At 31.0% G+C, this 16,220-nt stretch overlaps 1 protein-coding gene across 1 annotated transcript in view; it reads left to right on the top strand.

Annotated features, from left to right (window-relative positions):
- The window catches only part of LOC143240474 (intermembrane lipid transfer protein VPS13A-like), a 289,867-nt gene that overhangs the window by 66,473 nt on the left and 207,174 nt on the right, over positions 1-16,220 (top strand). Inside the window, 4 exon segments of the mRNA XM_076482942.1 lie at positions 1,358-1,502; positions 10,636-11,080; positions 15,338-15,450; positions 15,676-15,816. Of these exon segments, the coding sequence (XP_076339057.1) occupies positions 1,358-1,502; positions 10,636-11,080; positions 15,338-15,450; positions 15,676-15,816 (844 nt within the window).

The raw sequence follows: 16,220 nt of genomic DNA, 5'->3' as shown, positions 1-16,220 counted from the left end.
GACCTCCTGCAGCTGGAATTTGTTCAATACAGTTGAGGTGTGTACACATTAAAGTAATATTTTAAGATAAGATTAACAGTTTCATATGTCATTGATCTTGTATCTTAATTACTTTAGTAGGCTCACTTGTATTCTAATATGTTTTCTGTGGTGTGGCTGGCAGGCTGCTTATTTGTAAGAGCTAAGATGGTAATGTTCTAAATCTGTTTATCTTTGCAACATATGGGCCTAGTTTGCCTCTTCCACCCTTACATTCTGGGCAAAGAGTAGAGTGTAGTTGAGACAAGTTGTCTCCCCCCTTGCTACTGTGTGTCATACTACATGAACTTTCCCTTGAGTGCTTATTGGAGAGAATTAATCTAGATGAGGTTTGCAGTGGGTCCTCCACCAAATCATTGTAGAATTTTAGCTAAACAATGTATGGAGATGAACAAGTTATAATTGTAGAAGTTTACATTTTAGTAAACTGAAATTGTATTTTTGACAGATAGTCACCTGTATTCTCATTCTCATCCATTTTCTTCACTTCTGATGCACATTTTTTCATGTCTTGTAAAAGAATGAAGTTACCATGAGAGAAAGTATGTAGGAAGTTGTTATTGTGCATAAAGGTTATGCTGCTCTCCTGTTGATGAAGAACTTTTGTTACATGATGATATCATTGTGCCACTAGTGCAACTCACTTTAAATCATGTGAAACTAGGTTGGTGGGAGTTGTGTCATAGCTAGTGGCATGCAAATCACTCAGGCAGATACATGAAGATAGCTGAACTTTGTATAGAAGTGAGTATATCACAAATACATTTTCACATTAGACAAATGTTAACTTTGTTTGATAATAGATTATTTTTATATATTTTAAAGTAATATTTTAAGATAAGGTTAACAGTTACATGTTTCATTGTTTTTGTATCTTAATTACTTCAATAGACTCACTGGTATTCTAATATGTTTTCTATACTTCATAACATTCTTCGTCATTAATCTCTCTCCCTCCATAGTTTTGTTTTAGAGCTACAATAAATCTGTTATCATTCTAACTTGTAAGAATTTTAATGCCATTCTGCCATTTTATGTGGTAAAACTCCTATCTTGCTACATTAAAAGCTATCAAAACTAAAGTTGGGGAATTTTTTTATGGTTATATTCTTCGTTCATATCATAGATATTTATTAAAGATCTGTATTCTTGTATATCATATTCTAATGTAGCTTATTTTTAACTAGATTGGATTCATTAAAAGTGTATTCAGATGTTCTGTATTTTTATTATACTATTTATTAAGAAATTGCAATTTATTCTAGAAAGTTTCTTTTTACATTTTTTTTTTCATTAACTATCTACTTTTATCTTTTAGAAAGAAGTACAAAGAATACAAAGAACAGTACAGAAAACTACTCTGTTATCCTGAAGACACACAACTAAAACTTTGTTTACAAAAATTGGAAGACCATCTTGATGTGTTTAACATTTTGATGGCTCGAGAGCATGCTAAAATTGAGGTATTTTTTACAATTTGTAATGTCTGAATCCTAAATTGTTATATATATATTTTAATCTTTCTTTTGATTTCAAATATTGATTTTGTAAAGATGATATTGGTGACATTAAGTCACAGAAAGTAGGAAAAATGAAGCAACATTCAGTCATCTTAGTGCCACAAGTATTTTAGTAAAATAAGTGAATTTAAATCAACTACTTTGTAGAGCAGGCCACTTTAATCAATTCCATTAATTACCTGTATTCTTTAATCTTATGTGAGCAATCTTGGGTATAGGAGATAGTTCCAGACCACACCCTTGTTTTAGAAGTTAATAACTGTATTTAATGTTATGTAAGCATGTGCAGGTGTAAGGGAGAGGTCTATAGAGACTCCCCAACTATTTTCTTCAGAAATTAATAAATTTTATTCAATATTGTGTAAATAGGAGTAGATCTAGAGGGGGGGGTCTTACTACCTCCAATTTTTTTTTCAAAATGTAATAGAAAATAGTCAGATGGCTTTAAACTTCCATAGTATAGTATCAAAAAGAAACATTGGGTGCCAGTGATTTTGTTTGGGTGGGCTGTTAATTGCCATAAAACGTTTTTATAGGTTTTCTAATATTATCACAGCTGGGGTCTACAGCAATCCAATTAATGACTTAGTTAATTTCTGATTACTTCTAAGCTAATTCAACAATATGAACATCAGCTAAATATTGCTATGGTAAATTTTCATTAACGTTTTCCAGACATTATAGCTGTATGTAATGTATTTAGAAATTTGTTTTCATCGAAGTTAATATTGCTCTTGACTCATCAACTATAAACTTATAACTGAATTGATTTTTCATGGTTTAGAAGTTAGAATTACTACTGTAAAAAAAAAGATATTTTTCATATTGTTGATGTCTAAAGTAAGTGTTTAAGAATTAAAAAATAATTATTTAAAAATAGTTACTTCTGTAACTAATTCTACCATTGTTTTTTTAAATATTATTATAGAATATTATAACTGGGTAATCTTATATTAATTAAACACTGTATAGTGTTTATTTTTAACTATTTAGTTTTAATATCATTAGCAAATTGTTAGAAGTAAAGACTAGATGTAAGCTTTGAAATGACTAGATAATAACCTAACTGAGCTCATTACTTACAGAATATATTAATGTTATTTGAACTTTAAATCAGTTAGATTACTTAAGGACTGCATGGTCAACATTGATTAATCCAAATTAGTAAAACTTGAAAAAACAAAACAAAAAAAACTAAATTTGGTAATAGTGTTACACAGCTAACTTTCAAAGACATTGACTTGTATAATATCATCATACTTTAGCTAGAGTGAAATTATTATTTTTAACACAGTAATACTGTATTATCTGAACAGACTTTCTAAATTTATTCACTTTCTAATGGTTTTCAAACTTTGTAAGATGAAGTTATGGCTATCTTTTCAAAGTTTTGTTTTGCAAAATAAATATGATGTTATTCTAATTTTTATATTGTTTGATTTTAAATTCAGGCTACTTGAACACTATCCAAAAATATGAGATTTTTACTTTGATTAAGTATCCATTTCCCTAATAAATAAAAGGAGTTAAAGATTTTTGTTGTCTTGGTTGATTACAAAGAATTTACAGTTTTAATAAAAGAACATGTTAAATTTACACTGCATGAAAGCATTATTATTTGAAAAATTAATCAGTCATTTTTACTTTTACATTTCTCTTGTGCTCTTCCTTGTAAATTCAGTGAATGTCTTCAATTGTGGAATTTTAACCTGATCTACATCTTGGCTTTCCAGCCACTTTAATCCAACTTCTAGAGCTTTCAGCTTTCAATGATCTTTAGTACAGCTCTGGTAGTTCATCTTGTTTCTATTTCTCTTTGTTATTGTTCTCTAATGATCCAGGACATATCAATTTGCTCTTTAGTGAAGCTATTATCAGTGTCATTCATTTACAAACATAGGGCAAGAGTCATCAGTGATTGGCCACTAATCAGTGTAGTTGCTGCTTATGGAAGAAGTTGACTATTGGTAACATTGGTTAACAGCATAGCCTTCTTGAAGGGTAAACTACTTGTTAACTGATGTTGTAGCTGAAGATTCACCACACTGAAATAATATCTTGATCAAGAGACTCAAGGAGTAGTTCTATGTTTCTTTTAAACTTTTAATTCTCATGATTTTTATTTGCATTTTATAGTACCAGTCTATTCAGGAATATACTAATACTGCAGTTCAGATTAGACTTCTGACTATCAAGCTTGGTTGAGCATGGTCCTTCTTTTTGATCAGTATTAATTCAGTACATTTTTATGGTAGAATCCACTGTTTTCTCATAATTCCAAAGGAAGAGTGGTCCCATACTGGTTTCTTGGTTGATTATTATTGTTCCATGTCCTCTCCATAATTTTGGAGGCAAGTGGAATTAACATTGCTCTCATGGTTTATGTGTGAGGGTGAGTGTGCAAAATTCTATACCAAGTGAGTTCTGTTTCCTCAAGTTTAGTAAGGCATATATAATCATACAAGGTCTATGGGTGTTGACATTTAACTTCTCCAGGTTGAGAAGGTATGTCCATTTTGATGTTGCTTACTTTCTCATTGTAGCTACTAACAAATTATAGTAATGAGAATTCCGGTAAAATTCCATCCACAATAAAGGAATTAAGTTCCAGGTGAAGAGTATACTTTCTGCATGGATAATGCTCTCACACCTTCCCTTCCATTTTATCAGTGTGGAATTCCAGTTATCATTGTGAGTAGAGGTAAGTATATTTTGGAAATTAACATTTATTATGTTGAAAATGTATTTCCAACAATACTCACCAACCCTTCCTCCCCTCTAAGAGCCAGTATTAGACTGGGATTGAGTTAATTGTTTTCAAAAAAGTGATAACACTGTGTGAATAAAGTGTTCATATACAATCTTAGGATAGAGACTGTAATGATATAAGTGAAGAGAATCACAACTTGAATATTGCCAAGTAGTTAAGTAATAGCTATCAGTGTGAGAGAGGTAAGTATTATTGGAGGTTAAATTTCAGTTTAGGAAAATGTTAACTTCTGAAATGAAAGATCGTAATTTTGATTTTTTTTATCAAAATAGAATTTGGGAAATTTCACAGTCCAAGAAAAGGATAAAAAACTAAACAGAAATGATTTTTAACCCTAAACTAGATAGTTTAGTAAGTTTACCATGTTTCAAATACTTTAGTTTCTTATTTCCACTATGAGAAAAAAAAATCAAGGGTGTTGGTGATAATCTCTCCATTGCTGAAATGGTTAACATATTCAAAGACAAAGCACCAACTAAATAAGTATTTGTAGCTAATGTTTTTCATTCTTTGTGGGAAAGCCAAGTTGCTTTAGTTTTTTTTTCTTTTATTAAATTTTCAGGTTTAATTCCTTTTTTTTTTCATTTAATTAGTATTGGTTATTTTAAATCAACTTATACACTTTTTATTTGTTAAACATTTGCATACTGTGTCAGATATATAATTTTTTTTTTATTTGTTGATGGTGAATTATTTGTCATTTTTCACACAGTTCTTTCACATTCCATATTTAACTTCAAAATCTTTGACACTGCTGTTGCTAATTGGTGTAATTTACATATGAATAACTACTCTTTAACCTGGATAACATGGCATGAGATAGCCATCTCTTAGTACTGTGACCAGGAGTTGTATAAAAAGAGAGTGATGATTCTGTCTTTCAAGTTGCTGTGTTTTTGTAATTTGTGTGTGTGTGTGTATATATATATCACTGAATTTTTTTTTGTTAAGGAAAGCAAACATATACAATTTCAAATAAGGTACATATTGATGCCAGTCTGTAGTTAGTAGATACACAAGCTTGAAAGAGTTCACTCTTTGATGTTGAGTGCTTTCTATTATTCAGTAAGCTGTTCAGAGTATTGCAAACTAATATCCATTTGGGAACATCAGTGTGTAATCTTGTCTGTTATCAGCACATCATTAAGTAGTGGTTTTCTGAGGCCTTGCAGGAAGGTTTCTATCACTTCCTTGTGTCCAATCAACACTTATGATCCATAAAACTTAATGCACGTGAGTAAAAATCACATAGAGAAAAGTATCACCACTGGGAGAGCTGTACTAACTGGAACCATCCTTCCTCAAGAAGAAATGGAAATTGCCTTATCAGGATATGGTTGAAACAAAGATCAGCAGAACTTTATTCTGAGCTTTAGACACTGCCCAATAATTCTAACATTAAATCAAAAGATCAGGAATCAGTAAAGCAAACAATGTCTTATAAAAAAAAAACATGAGTGTTCCATGTAATTTTGGGAACACTGTCTCATGCTGATATGGTTATAAAACTTAGGAGAACACTCTGATTTCTATTCAAACACCAATTTGTACTTTTTCAAGCTTAACATCTATAAGTTGCATGATTAATTTCACCATTTACTTGTAATCATAGACAAATGTATGTAAAGCTAGAATGATTGGCAGAATAGTGTTAAAGTGAGAATTAACTTGCTGGATTGCTGGTTACTGTAGCTACATTGTGTTTGCACATGAACATGACTCCTAGAGCACTTGAGGTCACTGAAAGAAGATTATAATGATGCCTTAGATATGGATTAAGAGGAAGAATTCATCAAACTACTATCAAAGTATGTTGATGTGTTTATAGAACTAGATGATTGCTTGGGTAGAAGTAATCACCACATAGATATTGTACTGATATATCCTGTAAAGCAGTTACTATGAACACTTCCTCGAATCATCAAATAAGAGTCAGTGTTTAAGAAGAGAGCACAATTCTATGCTGATTTTAGGTGAGTAAATGTAATTTATGTCAATATGTGCTTCACCCAGCTTGTGAACAGAAACGTTTCTGAATGTATTGGAGGGTTTTTTACTAGTTCAACAATTGATACATGTCATCTGTCTTTTTATTTTGAGTTTAATTACTGATTAAATATAGTTTTGTAAAAAGTTACAACCTTTACATTAAGAAAGATTATACAAGATACAAATACCAGTAAAAGGTGGCATCATTGTTGTGTTGCAAGTACATAATGACATGGATTGTATTAATGTATATACTAGTTGTATGCTGACTGCAGCCAAATGTCATTACTGCACAGCCAAGAAAAATTAGTGATAGGTATAGTAATTGTAAAGAACTATCACAACTTTATGTATTAACAATAGTTTACTATTTAAATTAATCATGTCACTCATGGTTTTCATACATGTGGAAAGTATAATTATGCATTGGGTAATAATGTAAGAATACAGATTTCCTTGCAATATTGTTTTGAAGATAATATGCAAATAATTTTTTTTGTAGTAAGTGAAAGTCTGCATGTATATAAAATGCTCTGTTCTGGGACATCAGACTCCCTTTAAATCATTATTGCCTCATTTAACTTCTGTCATGCAGGCAATGAAAACATTTATAGGTCATGGGCATGATTTTTATAATTCAATGGTTTCAGGAACAAATGAGTGAAGAAGCAGGATCTGGTTTGGGTGGTTCTTGCTGTGTAGAAAGCTAAAGTACAATAATCATGAAATGGTGAATAGTTTTTATGTTTAGTACCTTTAGTATATGTATAATCAGAGGTATGGCTTGCTGTGTTATGTTGGTGATATTATTATTTTCAAGCTGAATACAAATCTGTTATGTAGCTAATGTTCCCTAGACTCCTAAGGAGATTCATTGAACTCTTCAGTGTGAGAGTTGAAGGACACCAGGAAATGTCACTAATCACAGCTATTCTGCACAGTGATTCTGCTAATTATATCCTGGTAATATCCTAGTAAGTTGTCCATACACTGTATTAAATGTGTTTGCTAGAACTAAGAACCAATCATGTTGGAAACACTCCTGTAAAGAGCTTAGCTGTTTTACTTTAGCAGCTAGCTTTTGAAATCACTAGACACCTTAGAGACTGTTAAATATAATCATTAATTCATAAATTAGTAACACAGTATAACTTAACTGGAAACAACTATTGTTTAGCCAGAACACTGCAGTTGTTTTGATGTTGTAATGAAAATACTATCAAGTGTCTTACAGATACTACAGTGGAAAGAGTGACATTATCTACTTCATTTGTGGATGTCATTTCATAGCTAGGGATACTACATCATCTTCTGGTAACTGTACTGAAGGAAATGACACTAAATAAGTCATTCAGTTCTATAGATGTAGAACAATTAATTGTATTAAATCATTCTCTTTGTACTGTTGATATTGCATTGAAACTAGACATCACTTCAGTAATTTAGTTCTGTAAATGTTATTGTCAGTGACATTAAATATTTTGTGTATTATGATAGATGCATTGAAAGTGGTGACTAGACACCATAGAAGTATGGTAAGGGGCATTTAGAAACTTACTGAACATTACTTTTTTTTCTTTTCATTCCATAATAAGATACAGTAAAAAATGTTAATTGCAATTAGTTTACAAATGCATAAACTGTTTTTTGTCTGAAAACAAAGTTTCTAAAAGTCTGTAGTATTTTGTTTATAAGTGTATTTATTTTTTGTGATGAAATTTATTCTTTACTGGTCATTGAATTTAAATTCAGTTCAGATGGATGAGCCTGTAAATCATACAGTCAGTAGTGAAAGCAAAATACATTAAGAACAACCTGAAATATTAAATATATTTTACAATGCATTAAAATATTTTCTTACTGTGCTTTGCTTATTTAATAAAAGAAATCGCCTGTTTTAATACTATCATAACTCAATTTGTGCATCCCACCTCAAGAGGTAAAACTGAAATTACAAAAATTATTGAAAATAAACTTATAGTCAATCTTACAAAATTAAAAAAAAGAGCTTTAGAGTTGGAATTAGTTCAATATAATATTTATTTAATAATTTACATGAAAATAAAGACAAATGTTCAATTTTTGATTTTGAGTTGATTTCACTGACCTGTGACGTGTTTATGAATGTTCCTAATTTTTTTCTAAGCATGATATAGTACTTATAGTCTAACATGGAAAGTAATAGTAAATTTGAACAAAGTAGTACTAATTTGATCTTCTAACTTGGTTACAAGTACTGTTTTCTCCATTTTTAACCAACTATTGTTTCTTAACTGTAATTATCATGATGTGGTGTAGTTGCCTACATCTTATCTTGGGGAAGTCATAAGCTAGTGATATAAATGTGTATTTTTATTTTTTTTTTTTTATTTCAGCTATCCAAGCCAATGCGTCTTTCAGTTTGGTGCTAATATGCATAAAAATTGTAACAAAGTGATAAAGACTTAGCTTGATTATACGTTGCTGGAAGAAACGATCTTTATGAACAACTTCCAAAACAATTACAGTTCTGATCTTTTTTTTTTTAATCTTGTTTTATAATTTTGTACTTCATTTAAAATGTAATGTTGCAGTATGATAGGGAAATAAAAGTTTTGTGTAGAACTATATGAGGTAGGCTTTGTTAAACCATTTTGTATGTGACTGTATCGAGCTTTGTGTCACTGGGATGTTGTTTTGTACTATGTGTTAAGCCTTATCAGGTTAATTAAGTGCTTAAGTAAATGGAAAAGAAAACCCTAAAGAAATATAAAAATATAAATGAATATAAAGCGGGTTTAGAACTTGTTATACATCAACTGAAACCTTTCAATTAACGATTTTAGTCTTTTTTTAAGTTGGTTTGCTTATAAGTTTGGTGATAAGTTATTTCTGTTATATGCCAGAGATTATAAACACAATGGAACTGCATGTAGTGTTTGTTGAATTAAAATAACCATATGATTTTTAGTTTTATAAATTAAAAACTAGGTTTTATATGATTATCAAAAGATTTAAATATCAGTTATTAAAGTTTACACTGAAGGTAAGCATATTTCATTCAGAACTACTAAAACTAACTTAGCTGTAAAGTGTTCCAAATTCAGAAGTTAACTGGACTTAATGATTTTAATGTTTAAATATTTCACTGTTATACATAATTTAAAACTATAGATAAGTTGGCTGCTTTCAAATTCTGCTTCGAGTGGAAAATTTCCATGTTAAATTACAAAAATTATGTAAAATAAATTTGTAGTCCTAAGAGGCATTATTTGTTGCTCAGGTGAAAAGATCTATGATAACAGTTTGAACCATTAAAAACTTCTTAGACAAATACGGTCTATTAGAAAAACTTTCCAGTTATACTTTCCTATGTCTGAGCTTTCTCTCAAACAAGAATTTATGGTAATTCTTCAATACATTAAGAAAAAGAAAACTTTCAGAGATAAATTTTATTTAATAAAAACTTAGACTCAGCTATTTCAATTTTATGCATATATTTTTAACTCCTAAATTTTAATTTTGGTATTATTACAGTGTATTTGAATTAGAGCCATTAGTGTTTGTAAATTCTGATATTTTTTTAGCATAATGTAGTCCTCATAACCTACTAGGAGAAAAAAAATCATAATAGTTTTGAACAAAGTTGAGCTAATTTGACTTTGTAATTTGAATAAAAGTATAATTTTATTTAGTTTTTAACCAGCTACTGTATCTTAACCTCAGTTGCCATATTATGGTGTAATTGCCAATGTCTCAGCTTCGAGAAAATGTAGGCTATAGTGAAATAAGTGCCTGATGAAATTTTATTTTTGAACTATATAAGCCAGTATAGCTTCCAGTTCACAATCTGGGCCAAGCATGGCAAGGTGGATAAGGCACTCGACTCGTAATCTGAGGGTCACGGGTTCAATTCTCCTTCGCACCAAACATCCTTTTTGCCCGGCATGGCTAAGCGTGTTAAGGCATGCAATTCGTAATCTGAGGGCCGCGGGTTTGCATCCCGGTCGCGCCAAACATGCTCGCTCTTTCAGCCGTGGAGGCGTTATAATGTTACGGTCAATCCCACTATTCGTTGGTAAAAGAGTAGCCCAAGAGTTGGTGGTGGGTGGTGATGACTAGCTGCCTTCCCTCTAGTCTTACACTGCTAAATTAGGGACGGCTAGCACAGATAGCCCTCGATAGCTTTGTGCGAAATTCAAAAACAAACAGACACAATCTGAGTGGATGAGTTAGTTATTTTGTCATATTTATGAATGTATAAAATAATAATAGAAAGGAATATTTTTGATAATTATTAGTCAAATTTCATTCAAATTATATTTAAAATATTTCCAGTTTGCCAAAGAAAATCCTTCATGTATTAAGAGGAAGACGAAAGATGTACACTGGTGGTCATGGTTGTCAACTGATAGTGGTGAAAGAGAGGAGATAGAAGTACCAATTGAGAAAGAGAAAACACTGTGGTCAAAATTAACAATGGAAGAAAAGGAGAGATTGTATCAAGCTATAGGTTATAAAGAAGACAAAGGGATACCGGAAGCCTCAGTACAGTACATAGCTCATAAGCTGAACTTTACATTAGCCAATTGTACCTTATCCTTGATAAACTTCCAGAAGGAAATTCTTGTTTCCACTTTAACTCAGTGTTTAATAAGTGTTGAGACTAGACCAGTAGCTGAAGCATTAAAAATTTCAGCCCGAACAGAAAGTTTTCTTGTTGAAGGAGCATCAATAGAAAATGACTTGGTTCCCATTATAACAGCTGATAATATTTCACTGAGTAAGATTGCTATAAAATTCCATACTTGAGTGAGTAATATAAGAAACTCATTTTAGGTATCGAGATGCTTAAATTTGTGTAACAAGGCAATAAGTAAATGGTTAATCATATAGTTTTTTTCTGTGAATAGTAGAACACTTAAAAACATCAACTTGTAACTTTTTTCCTGCTATTGTTTTTGGCATATGTTCTTTGCATTTTTATTTTTCAGCTAACTACATCTGCTACTCTACAGTTGATTTTCTTGGTGGACATTCATTTTATTGATTGTGGGTTGTTTTTTTTACATTTTATTGCTTGCCTACTCTTTCCTCTGTCCCCTGCTAGTACAGTAGTAAGTCTATAGATTTACAACACTAAAATCAGGAGTTTGATTCCCGTTGGTGGACTAAGCTGATAGCCTAATGTGGCCTTACTACAAGAAAAACACACACACACACACTTTCTTTTTCTTTGTCTTTCCCCATCTGAGGGTTGGCATTCTAGTTAGATATTCTATCATATTGTGACTGTTGTTTCAAAGAAACTTTTAAATGTTATGTTCATGCTTGTGGTGTCAAAGAGATACCTTGTTTCTTTTTCCCATTACTGTATATTTAAAAAGATCATGTTGTCTCTCTGCATCTTTATTCCTTCCACACCAGCCTAATTGAAAAAACAAACAAAACAGGTGCCATCTTATTTCCTTCTGTAGTTTCATATTTCTTATTTTGGTTGTTTGTAATAATTTTTAGAACTTTATGGGCAGAGAGTATTTATCTTGTTAGCAAGTGCTATCTCACTAAATTGAGGGTTTATTTATTCTTGAAGAGTTTAGTTTTTGTATTATTTTTCACTTTACAGTCACTTGAAGATGTCTTTTTGTGTTGTTTTTTTTTCCAGGTCATTTCATTCTTTCATTGTGATTTTTTATTTTTTCGATTTTCAAATTATTTACTTTTCAGAATTATCATGTATCTCATTATGCATCTTATAAGGTTGACTGTTTAAGCTTTTTCCTCAATTCCTTTGAAAGTTTGTTCTATTCATGATTCTAAAAGTGTATGGGGGGGAATATTCAGTTTACATGCAAATTTTTATTTTTGCAGGATCTTTTATTTGACTATCTGGCTTTTCCATGTATTTCCTCTTCTCCATTTAAGGTGTTTTTTTCCTCATTGTGTACATATACATCCTTTAAGAATTTCTTTTCTAGATAAGTTATTACAGAAGAGAATTATAGTGATTGTTTCAGATAATTTTCATGGACTTTCTTAGTTTCATAGCTTATTTTATTTTACCATGAAAATGGTTATCTCATATCCCTGTTAATTTTGACCTTTGATTTTTACATTGAGTTATAATGTACTAGTTCTCTCTCTCTTTTGATTTATAATGCCTCTATGTAGTAAGTTTTGGACTTCGTCTTTTACATGGACATTTGTTTTTATGTTAACTTTAAAGTCCTTTAAGATTTCATTTTATTACAATAAACTTTCTTATGTATTGAAAGTTTTATGAGCATCCCTTCCAATTATTTGGTTTGTTTAGAATTTCCAAATGGAGAGTTTTTTTTTCCTTCTCCTCTGATAACTTAAAAAATTATTTCTTTTCTATGAAGGTGAGTTAAATGTTGGCTTCTCTTGAAAATCTGTTAATTTTTGAATGGATCCATATTCAGAATAGCCTGTTAACTTGGACATTTCTTTTACATGAAACAAAGGCATGGCTAAATTTTCCAAATACGGCATTTAGGGTTAATTTTTTTTTCTTAAGAATGAGTCTCATTTGTTTTCACTAGTGCATTCTTTATAGTTGGGAGTTGTACAGAATGTTTAAAACTTGGCCTAATTTTCTGGATGTGTGAGTAGCCCATAGAATTTGTTTGAAACTTGTGTCTTTACATTTGGGTTATAATGTTTCCAATCATTTGGAATTTTCTACCACAGTTTCATAAATCAACTATGGAGATACTATTCCTACAATGATTCTGTGTTTCTAAACTGGGAGTTTCTATACATCTTTGTTCTTTCTATGAACACAAGTTTTCCACCTCCATGGTAAGTATTTATAGAAGTGTCTTCATAATTACTTTCCATTTTTTAGTGAAAGTTCATTCCAGTTATTTTTGTGAATTTTTGATAACCTGTCTGTCTATTTTTCTTGTTAGAGATCCTTATTTACATTTGAGGACTTATCTTAACTCCTTTTGATCGATCCTAACAGCTTTCATTTTCACAACCCAAATGAGCCTTTTTTACAAATATATTTCTCTACAAGTGGGTTTTCTCGACATCACTGAGCTTTCGTTTTTGTTCTTTTGGCCTTTATGACTTACTTCATTTTGCTGTTTGCACCAAGTGCCTATTTTGGTGTATGTTATTGATTTATTTTGGATTTTTTTTTCCAGAAACATTCTGCATACTTCTCCAGATCCTTCTTTACTTTCAAAAATTAGACTGTGGAATAAGGGTAGCATAAGTTCTTAGTCATCTTTTTTTGACTTGCATTATTATCTGACCCAGCATTGATTCTGCAAGGCTGGATTATGTATCTCAGCTGTCTGTATGCAGATCTATGCTTCAAGTTACTGGACCAGTCTTCATACATTACTTAAGAAAGATAACATGTATGTGGTTAATGATAACACCAATACATCGTCATGCAATCACAAATTGTGGCTTACTTGACCTTGCTGTAATCCATACCCCGTTTCTTTTCTCTGGAACATTTTGAGGATACATGCATTAACCTTCCACCAGAATACACCAGCAGACTGGCAAACTTGACATAGTTCATTAAACACTTTTAACCTAACCAAATTAAGCCTTTTCCAACAAAGATGATCTTGACAAGTATGCTCATGATGTAACAGAAACAATCTCTAAAAACCATTGAATCTTTTATACTTTCTCACACAAATAATTATCTCCACAACGTTAGACATTCATACCAGAAATTTATAGCTGTGCCACTATGCCAAACTGATTGAAAGAGAGACTGATGGCCTGGGGTCAGAAGGAGCAGCTGAATCTCAAAAAACTGCTCCCTCTTTTTCAGTTGCCTGTGTGTATTGCATACACTCAAGGCCTGGCCCTGCATTTTTTACTCTAGAAATAAATGATTTATTTCATAGAGTTCTTCCCACTGGATTTATCTTTTTCCTATAACATTTATAAAGTGACTTTTAAGTTCTGGCTGACTTCCAGGTAAATTAGTTCTTTGGAATTCTTCATGTTTTTACAATTGCATAGGAAACTGTTTTCATATCCTCTATTCTTCAACTTTCCTTTTTGTTGCCATATTTGTGTATGTGAAAGAAGAATATCTTAAGAGTTAATCAGGTATGCTTCAACACTGTTGCAGGGTGTCCTCAGATCTGTGGTTGCTTCAAATATAAATTAATTCATTCTGTGCCTACTAAATAGAAAGGTGTCCATTTTGATTTTGTATTGATATATTCATTACACTGTGCCTTTTAACCATGATACCCATTGAGTGTGTAACAAGGTTTAGGTCTGATCTTGTCCAGGGATGATTGACTTGAAGAATTTGTGTAGTGACATAGCATATGGCACTTTCTGTAGTGCTCAAGCTGTCAGATATGACTGCAATGAGTTAGATGGTGCTTATGCCCCTGTATTCCAGTTTTGTAGTAAACATGAATCCCTTTAATCTTATTTTTCTATGTGGCTCATAACTGTTAATGTCTCTAGGTAGTTTCCTCTTGATGGATTGGGCTTTCAGTTGACTACTTTTTTTCCCATATGAGAAGAATAATGCCTCATTCTGATTCTTGCATTCTGTCTCATTCTTTGTGTGTTTTCTATTTATGTGAACTCATAGAGGTATGTTTATTTGTTTCGAACTAACATTTCCGGAATTTATATTAAAATACCATCCAATATAAGTATTTACCCTCCTTCATTCTTTACATATGGTTTTGGCTTCAGATAGATTGTCAGTCAATTGGACATTGTTTAAATTTATTGTGAAAATGTTCAAATAAAGAGCTATAGATTTAAGGAGTGGGGCACTTAATGTAATCTGATAAACTAGGTAACGGGGTGATGAAAATTTAGCTTGTATTAACTGTAGAAATGTAAATAAATTTACATGTACATGTTGAAATAATAATTGGTTTAAATGTAATTTAATTCTAAAAATGTTAAAATTTCAGAAAAATTTGATGTTGAAGGTACTGTAAAATATTTATAATTTCAATGATAAAATACATTTTTAAACTACACTTCACTATTTGTAATATGCATTTTGCAGCTTCAACTTCAAATCCAGTTTTTGCAGTAGACTTTGAGGTCAACCCACTACATGTGAAAGCAGATTATGGCTTTGTAGTTAATGTAGAACCTGTTGAAGTTGTTTATCATGAGGTGTGTTTTGTCTGTTTTTAATTATCTGTTACATTATAGTCCATTTTGTGTTAACTGATTTTGTCATACTTCTGTTTTAATGCTTCCTAGAGCAATAATCAATGGAAATTGTATGTAGAAAGAAAAATCTTATAAAGGCCAGTAAAGCCTCAAAGACTAATACAGTTTTTCTGACATACAAAAATAAATGTTTTAATAAATAATTTTTAAACTTTTTTATTGCAGCATGCACTTTCTGAAGTCTTCTCCTTTTTCCATGTTCCATCAATTTCTACAGATGATATTATTAAAATGGCTTCTGAAAAGCTACATGGCTTAGCCCAGATGGGTGAAGCAGGACTGGAATATGCAATAAAAAATCATAAGGTTAGATAAATAGTTTGAAATAGTCATGCAATATATTTATATCTTTATTGACATTATTATCAATTAAGTGAAAAGTTAATGTTTAAATCTGAAATAATTGCTTAGGCAAGTCATGGTTAATTAACTGAACTAATTATGTATTATAAGCAGATAAAAATGTTGTTTATGTTCTGGTTTATAGTGCAAACTGGAAAGGTTTAGAAACTTTGGCAATAAAATAAGAAATAAACTGCCTTCATTTACAGATAATATTTTTTTTTTCTGCTAATGTTTTACCATTGCAACTTCATCAAGATTAATAGTGCAAAAACCTGTTGATGTGACAATACATGTTAACTATAATATTTTTGGATTGGCTTTTGTTAATGCTTATAACATCCATACATTGCTTCACTTTAAAATGT

This window comes from Tachypleus tridentatus, chromosome 13, assembly GCF_004210375.1.
Source record: "Tachypleus tridentatus isolate NWPU-2018 chromosome 13, ASM421037v1, whole genome shotgun sequence".
In the NCBI taxonomy this organism is placed as follows: domain Eukaryota; kingdom Metazoa; phylum Arthropoda; class Merostomata; order Xiphosura; family Limulidae; genus Tachypleus; species Tachypleus tridentatus.
The sequence above is the reverse complement of the archived record's forward strand: the minus strand, read 5'-3'. Positions and strand labels throughout refer to the sequence as shown.